At 44.1% G+C, this 8,564-nt stretch overlaps 1 protein-coding gene across 3 annotated transcripts; it reads right to left on the bottom strand.

The window, feature by feature from the left end:
- Positions 1–790: 790 nt before the first annotated feature.
- On the bottom strand, positions 791–8,353 carry pcdh18b (protocadherin 18b). 3 transcript variants are annotated; one of them, XM_029512252.1, is made up of 7 exons: positions 5,596–8,353; positions 5,042–5,130; positions 4,523–4,692; positions 1,736–1,978; positions 1,568–1,690; positions 1,427–1,534; positions 791–1,213 (listed from the first exon to the last, which is right to left on the bottom strand). In XM_029512252.1, exons 1-7 carry the CDS (start codon positions 8,095–8,097, stop codon positions 1,020–1,022), a joined length of 3,429 nt encoding a protein of 1,142 aa, XP_029368112.1. In that variant the 5' UTR covers positions 8,098–8,353; the 3' UTR covers positions 791–1,019. The 3 variants fall into 3 exon arrangements, with proteins under 3 accessions (XP_029368112.1, XP_029368111.1, XP_029368110.1); XM_029512251.1 differs by having other exon boundaries at positions 791–1,978; positions 5,042–5,097; XM_029512250.1 differs by having other exon boundaries at positions 791–1,978.
- Positions 8,354–8,564: the final 211 nt, after the last annotated feature.

Consider the following 8,564-nt stretch of genomic DNA (forward strand, 5'->3'; position numbering starts at 1 on the left):
GATAACTGCAGAATGCAAAGACCATCCAAATAGTTCTTGATTGATTTTCTGTTAATTCCCCAGGTAATGACAAACATGTTGCAGTATCAAACAAAGTTCATCAATTCTTCTTCTGCCTAAATTTTGTCTGTAATATTTTATTGAAATAGTGGAGCAATGTGTGACCTCTTATCTGAAAGCTTTCACATGTTGTGTGTAATTTGACTGTTCTTGGCTGATTTGGTTGAGAGCAGTTAATAAACTGGTCTCACCCCAAGGGACGATGTAGTAGCTCATCATTTAATCATCATTAAATAATCATCAGAAAAAAAATTTGAACCTCACAATCTTTAGAATTAGGAAGACTTTTTAGTATTGAGAAAGATTGTGAATTGGATTAACCATATTATCAAACTTCACTCCCTTTCAATACACTACACAGTATGTTTTTGTGTGTGTGTGAGATGTGAAATCTTATAAAGCACAAGATCAATTTATAAATATAATATAAACCAGTGTTGTTAATATTTTTATTAGTGTACCTTCTCTTCCTCACCACAGATTACAAAGACAAGTATCTATTTTCATAGAGAAAAAAAAAAAACACAGGACAAAAAACAATTTAAATACGTAGAATGTCAATCGCATGTCAAAGTCTTGATTCAATGCTTTTGTATTCAACATGCATTCAAAATATAAAAATAGACTTCTGAGTTTATATATACTTTTTAAAAATATAAATATAAGTATGCAAATTTATTTTTACAATACAAAGATAAATAAAGTCACATAGTGTACATTGTGTACCAAACCAACATTTTTTTTTTTTTTTTTGGGAGGGGGGGATATTTAGCATTCACAAAATACAGTAATCACATTACAAATGCAACTTTAACCAGCATTGCCTTTTTTTTATTTTTTTGTCTTAGTTTCTCATTTACTCCTTTGTCCTTATTGCCATCCACAGTCCCTTCCCTTTATTTTGAAAGCAAAAGGAAGCAGTCACTAGGTGATGAATAAATATTCGATAAATGCAAAGTCTAGTTCTGTCGAACATCCTGTAATAGTTTGTTAATCTCAGCCACCAGCTCACTGGCGTCCACCAGCTCATGCCGGCTGTCACTGCGTTTGCCCTGTAGGTGACTCAGCACAGAGTCAAAGTCATCCTCCTCATAATTCTCAGGGATCTCCTCCATAGCAGGCAGCCACTTGGAAGAGGGCCCAGGCGGTGGTGCTGGTACTACCACAGTTGCTGGAGAAGGCTGCATCAGACTAGGGCTGACGAGTGCTGTGAGCAAGGGGCTAGTCTGAGGTTTAGGGATATAGCCACTGTTCTGAGGACTGTTTTTGGGGGCTTGCAGACACTTGTGGCTGTTGCTCTGGGAGCCAAGCTTAGTGCTTGGTTTCAGCGTGTGGTAGCTGCCACCTTGATGGTGGCTAGATGGACCAATGCTGCTTCCTGGGTTCTGGAAGTGGGTGTTTGCAGCCCAGGCTGCCACACCCTGCTGATGGAGAGAGGGACTTGGCTTGCCTGGGAGGTGGCCCCTTCTGCGATCTAAAGAACCAGTCATTGGCACAGCAACACCACTCAGGCTAGTCCCTTTCTGGCTCTCATTGACCTGGACTAATGTGTCCAGACCCTGGGGGAGCAACCTCTGGAACACATTACTCATCTCTGACAGCAGTGACGTCGTCCCACACAGGTCTTCATCTCTGTTCTCACCCCCACCATCCTCTTCCCCTTCCTCTTGTCCACCATTCTCACCACCCATGTCTTTGCCAAAAGTGGAGAAACTCTGGCTCCGGGCAGTTCCAGTGTTGGAGCAGGGCTGTGGGTTTTTTTCCTGCGAGAGGTCAGGAGCTTGGCGTGCTTCTTCTCCAGGGATGAAGAGGTTGCTGCGGTAATCAGAGGAGGATGAGGCTGGAGAGGCCAGTGGGGGCATCCAGCACTGATCTGAATGACCCAGGACACGACACTCCTCTGTGCAGAGCCTCATAGCTGGATGGAAAGACAGAAACACTCATGAATAAGATGAGCTGCATATATAGTGACATATAGTCAGAAATGGAATTAAAACTTCAATTAGTTTTTTGTAATACTGATTGAAATGTGTCAGTAGCACTGAATGTTAAAAACTCTGTTGTACTGAATATCAGTGAATATATGACCCAGTCCTTAATCATCAAGACTACTTTGAGGAGAAAGTTCCCGACTTCAATCAAATGTCTTCCATTTAAGGCAGTTTTTTGCTTGTGACCATTTGATGGCAGGATCAGCTCATTTAATTAGGAGATAAGGCTGTACTTTGTTGGTTCAGCAACTGTGTAGGTACTATATGAAATATGAGGTAGATTCCTGGCGGTTGAGTTTTTATCTGCCATTATTATTTTTGCTGCACTGTCTATGAAAACACACAGAAAATCATCCTTAATTAGTCTGAAAGGCTCTCTGCATTATCACTGACTGCTACCACACAATGTATTGACCACGTAAAGACAATTCAGCAAGGCTGATCAATACTTATTAACCGTTAAAAATAACTCCTCCTCTAAAAACCCAGATTTTTTTTTTTTCCCTTTCAAGTCACTCTTTTCAGCATTAAAACTTCAAATAGCAAATCTCTGAAGAATAAATTAGACAAATCAAATATGCCAATTTGAAGCTTTCATTAAAGGAGTGTAGCTCTTTTTAGTTGAGCTGTTGAGGGACTTCATTATCCCCACATTAGCATGAAAGGAACATTTATAATACATCATAGAGCAGATGAAATGTGCATTTGGATGCACTGGAGGGAGGGGGGGGAGAGCGTGGGGGCAGCAGCAGATTGGGTGACCTGCTGATGAACAAGGAAAAGAATTAAGTATTAACCCAACTGAATTGTATACAAATATTAAAAAAGAAAGCAAAGCAAGAAATGCTTGGTTTCAGCGTGTGGTAGCTGCCACCCTGATGGTGGCTAGATGGGCCAATGCTGCTTTCTGGGTTCTGGAAGTGGGTGTTGGCAGAGAGGGACTTGGCTTGCCCAGGAGGTGGCCCCTTCTGCGATCTAAAGAACCAGTCATTGGCACAGCAACACCACTCAGGCTAGTCCCTTTCTGGTTCTCATTGACCTGGACGAATGTGTCTAGACCCTGGGGGAGCAACCTCTTGAACACATTACTCATATCTGACAGCAGTGATGTGGTGCCACACAGGTGTTCATTTCTGTCCTCACCCCCACCATCCTCTTCCCTTTCCTCTTGTCCGCCATGGAGCAGGGGAGGAGTAAGTAATGAGCCCAAGTCCTCCACAAAGCAATCAGGAAAGGGAAGGAGGGAGTGAGGAGGTGTTAGTGTTGAGAATGCCTGCACATCTGGATTGACTTTAATTGGGATGTTGCTCAAATGCAGTGTTAGATGATGGATGTATGGGAAGCTGGCTAGAAAGAAGTGGGACCTCTTGAAGGTGATGGATGATGCGTTAAAAGCAGATGTGGCAGCTGTGTGACGTTAGTCAAGACTGTCTTGGAGACAGAAGAGTGACCGTGTGACGGAGTACTTCCAGCTCCCCTAGTTTGTGAGATGTGTCAGATATATCCTGCTTATTGGGGTAAATACCTTGAAGTCAGTTGGGTCAATATATGTTCAATCCTGTTAGCTTGACTTTGGAGAAAATGTAGAATCAGTTGAGCTATCTAGAGCGAGACATCAAGAACTTTGATGGTGAAGGGAAATTCACATTGACAAGCCTTCAAGGTACATGCACACAATTTGCAATGTAGAAGAAAACTGGCATGCCATTTCAGCCTTAAAAGTGTCTCTTGATGATCAGCAGGTGAACAGAGGGAGGTGGTTTTCTTTAAATGTTTGCAGGTCAAAAATTTCACACAATCCCAGCAATCGACTATAGTGATGTGGTTTTTATGGGGTAGTCTGTTGTTTTCTATTCTTAAAGAAATGAGAAAACTCCAAAGGTAATTATGAAAAAATATTATGTTGGATTATTTTTTAATTCATACATTTATTTATTTTTATTTTTATTTTTTTTTTATACTCTGATTTGTCATACTTTACACTAGCTTTACCAAAACTTGGGTATGTTTTACAGTTTTGCACAAACTGGAAAAAAAAAACAAACACTAAAACAAAAAGCTGTGAATTGCATCACAATAGGATGGATGAATGAAGCAACCAAAAAGCCAATCAAGCGCAATGATATGTCGGTCAATAAGACATAGTCCTATGTTTATTTGGTGATCTACTCTGGGGGGAATTTGAAATGTTGAAAATGAACCAAGTTTAACCCTTTTTAGTCTATGGCTTTTCTTTATTTATCATGTGATATGGAGGGATATTATTAATTACACTTAAAGTACACTATAATGTATTAATAGTAATAATTCTCCAATCCAATTTTTTGTTTTGTTTGTTTTGAAAGCGTAATGATTTGCCACATTGTAAAAACTGATTGAACTTATGTGGATTCTGGACTAGATGAAACCATGTGATGGGATGTGAAAGGAAGGTGCTGGAATGTGTGGTGGATGGAAGACGAGGAGTATACCTGTATGCGGTCTGTGCTGGGCATCAGGGTGATATATCTCGGTAAAACCCTCACCGAGGAGTCTATCCATTGGTGACTCCCTGCCAGGCTCGTAGTCGCTGTCCCCGGCCTCACTGTCTCCCCGACCGCTGTCCTTCAGACTAAACTTATCCATGTCATTCAATGCGTATCTGTTCAGAGACACAGAGACTTGGTTCATTTCTGATGCATGGCTGGGATCTCATTGACATTAATGTTAACAAAGGCTTATGAGAATGATACACCACAGATGGATAATAAGGTGCACAGAGAGCAGAATGGGTTTTACATAAAATTCTGCAAATGTGATGTTAGTGCGCAAACAGTTTGACCCTAAACAACAAAACTACTGAACTTTTGAAAGTACAAACAGACAAAATCATGTGGAATCATGTAGAATTGTTTTATAGTGTTATACAGTCGCACAAAAGCGCTGACCTCCTTTAGTTAAAGTCTAATAATAACAGAGTCCTCAGAGGAAAGGTTTTGCATATGCATTACCTGTAGCTCCTGGTGTATTTGTTGCCTCTGAAGCTTGGTCGTGGCTGGTACTGGCCCTGATGGAGCATGGACAGAAGCTGTGAGACTTGCTACAACCCCAAGAGAAACAAAAAAGACAAAAAAGAAATAAAAAGACAAAAATAAAAGGAAAAAATGAAGAGGGGAAGATGAATGGAGTCAAACAAGCAAGGCCACAAGACAATGTTGGGTGGAGGGACAATGTAGAGAAAGAATAGGTGTGTATGCACATCTGTGTGTGTCTGTATGTAGTGAGGGAGGGTTGGGGGGGGGGTGTGATGATCAACAAAAACATGACACAAATGGCTAAAGGTAACAGAATATAGGAATAAGTAATAAATACTGAAATAAACAAATACCAAATATACAGATATTGAATAGCCAAAACTAAACCTCCTAGCATATGATTTAGGACAGACATATCCATATGGCATTTGCTTATCTTATGAATTAGCTGTGCTTTAGATTACTTTGAACAAAATTAACTATTTGCATGTGTGAAAAAAAAAAATAAAATATATATATATAAATCTTACCTCTACAGGAGGTGTGGCGTGAGCCAGCTCCAATGCAAAATTCTCTGCCACATGATTGGAGGAGATGGTGACCAGGCTGTTGAGTGACTGGCGGCTATGATGACTCTGCCTGCTCCCCAGAGTGCCTCTCTCTGGTGTTGGGGAGGCTGAGGGAGAGTGTGGGTGTGCCCTTACAGGCAGAGTCCCATTGACAGTTGGAACCAGTGTGATATCTGCCTTGTGGATCTGCCTGGCAGGCTTCTTGGGGTGGTTCTGATAGCTGCTCTCTGCCGTGCGGCAGTTGTAGTTGTGTCTGGGGTCTTTCTTCTCACGGCTGCAGCGAGTGGTGGCAAACATCACCATGACAATAAGCAGCAGAGCACAAACAGCAAGCAGGGAGATGATGACAATGAGGGAGAGATCCATAGAGGCTTGGCTAGAGCCAGTGGGGTAAAGAGGGGGCAGAATGTCCATGTTTTCCTGCAGGGATAGCCTGAGGACGGCCCATGTGGACATCCGACTGGCTCCCCTGTCCTGCACTTCTATCCTGATTTCCATGATATCCCGGGGAGCCTGTTCCAGACTGGCATTGGTTCTAAGCTCACAACGCCGGGCATCCATCACAAAAAGTCCATCCTCATTACCACCAACAATGGCGCAGCTCACCTCTCCATTGGCACCAGTGTCACGATCTGTGACTTTAAGTGTCGTGACCAGCTGACCTGGCGATGCATATTTCCACACCAGAAGCTCAGCAGTGTGGTTGTGGAGGGAGGGTGAGTGGATGAGGGGTGGGTTGTCATTTTCATCTAAAACAGTCAGAAGGATGGTGGTGTTTGTTGACAGTGACGGGTTTCCTCCATCTCGCGCCTGAACTGTGAAAGCAATCCGGCTGACATCTTCATGGTCAAAACTACGTAAAGCATAGATGGCGCCATTGGAGGGGTCAACTGTGAGGTAGGTGGAGATGGGACTCCCTTGGATCAGGGCATCTATGACAGAGTAAGTGACTTGGCCATTTGTACCTAGATCAGGATCTGAGGCCACCACCGTCATCAGATAGGCTCCTGGAGAGTTGTTCTCCGATTTAAAAACTTCATAGTGGCTTTTCTCAAAACGTGGAGGATTGTCGTTTTCATCCAGCACCTGAACAGTGAAATGTTTGATGGTGGAGAGGCTGGGAGAGCCTCTGTCCTCTGCTATCACTGTTAGACTGTACTCTGACCTCTTCTCCCTGTCCAAGGAGATGTTAGTAAGAATCATGTAGTTCTTCTCATACGTCTTCTGTAGTCTGAAATGGCCATGGCCATGCAGCCTGCACACCACCTCGCCATTGAGCCCTGCATCGCTGTCGTCAACACGCACTAGAGCTATGAAAGTGTCTACTGGGGCCCCCTCTGAAATGTAAGCCACTTCCTCTTTGCCAGGAGTCATGAGGTTGATGCTTATCTCTGGTTTGTTATCATTTACATCCACCACCTTCACCACAATTTTGCAAAGTCCAGGGATGGAATTTGGTCCCAAGTCCTGAGCCTGAATGTCCAGCTCATAGGATGCAGTGGTTTCACAGTCCACTTTTTTAATAAGAGTAATGTGGCCATTTTCTGCGTTTATCTTGAATATTTCCAGTATTTTTGGAGAAACGTGACTGCTGAAGGAGTAGACTATTTTCCCATTAGTGCCCTCATCTGGATCTGTGGCGTTTAAATCAATGATTAGCGTCCCAAGGGGCGAGTTTTCCAACAAATTGATGACATATGACTGCTCGTCAAAGGCTGGGCTATTGTCGTTGGAATCAGAAATGCTGATTTTGAGCAGAGTGGAGCCCGATTTGGGGGGTACGCCATTATCCGAGGCTGTGAGCTGGAGCTGATAACTGGACTGAACCTCACGGTCCAGTTCCCTCATCACCACCAGCTCCGCATACTTGGCCCCGTCCGTGCGGGTTCTCACCTCGATCTTAAAGAAGTTATTGGGCGTTAAGGAATAAGTATGCAAGGAGTTTTCTCCGACGTCGGCATCCGCCGCGCCGTCCAGCGGGATGCGAGTCCCCACGGATGCGCTCTCGGAGATCTCTATGGGGACAATTGCGCGGGAGAAGTGCGGGGAGTTGTCATTAATGTCCAGTACTTCCACCTCCACATGGAACAACTGCAGGTACTCCGTCGGGAGTGTGACCACGTCGAATTCAATCGAGCAGTTCAAGTTTTTTTCGCAAAGCTTTTCGCGGTCGATTTTGGTGCCAATGCTGATCTCCCCGTCCTCCTCCCTGACTGTCAGGAACTGCGTACTCCCTCGCTGCATGGCGCGGAACCGAAAGGTCAAGGAACTTGGTAGTTTGGATAAAACACCAGCTACATCCTCTCTTAACCGTGCGATGACCGTGCCGACTTTCTGCTCCTCGAAAACCTTATATCTCAAAGTCTTACCGGCGACGCCGAGCACGAGCAAGACCAGGAGCAGGAGTTTGAGGAGAGCCGCAGAGGAAATACTTCCCTTAGTGTGAATCATTTTTGCTCCCATCTTCTGCGCGCACACGTCGACAATTACTTCCAGAGAGGAAAACAACTGGGGTTAGGATGTATAGAGGGGTTGGTGTCTTCTCAAAAGTCTGGCATGGTAAATCCTCCGCTGCTGCTCACTTGTTCCAAAAACCTAACAAAAATAAAAATTTATAAATAAAGAAATAATTTAACTACCCTTCTTTGGTCAAGGAATAAAATACAGAACCGGCGCGCTCCTGGTGTCTTTTGCATATGTCCACATACACCCGCCGCCTCCTGCGTGTGCGCCTCGGAGAGTGAGACAGAGCGTGTCTTGGGTGAGGAAAGGGCGCAGCTGCGTGTGTGTGTTGGGGGTGGGGGGGCGCGTGCGTGCGCATATTTGTGCGTGTACACGTGTCCTGTTGCGTGCGCTCTACTCTGTCTTCCCAGCCTCTTTCTCAGCCCGCCCAGCTCCTAAACAGCGTCTCGTTTCCATAAACCCCCCCC

Source organism: Echeneis naucrates, chromosome 10 (assembly GCF_900963305.1).
Source record: "Echeneis naucrates chromosome 10, fEcheNa1.1, whole genome shotgun sequence".
Lineage (NCBI taxonomy): Eukaryota > Metazoa > Chordata > Actinopteri > Carangiformes > Echeneidae > Echeneis > Echeneis naucrates.

Excerpts from the sequence above, each read along its gene's own strand:
- pcdh18b (XM_029512250.1), bottom strand. The coding sequence starts at position 8,097 with ATGGGAGCAAAAATGATTCACACTAAGGGAAGTATTTCCTCTGCGGCT. Across the intron at positions 5,131-5,595 it reads ACGCCACACCTCCTGTAGAG|CAAGTCTCACAGCTTCTGTC; the intron begins GTAAGATTTATA and ends TTGGGGTTGTAG. Across the intron at positions 1,979-4,522 it reads CCAGCACAGACCGCATACAG|CTATGAGGCTCTGCACAGAG; the intron begins GTATACTCCTCG and ends CTTTCCATCCAG.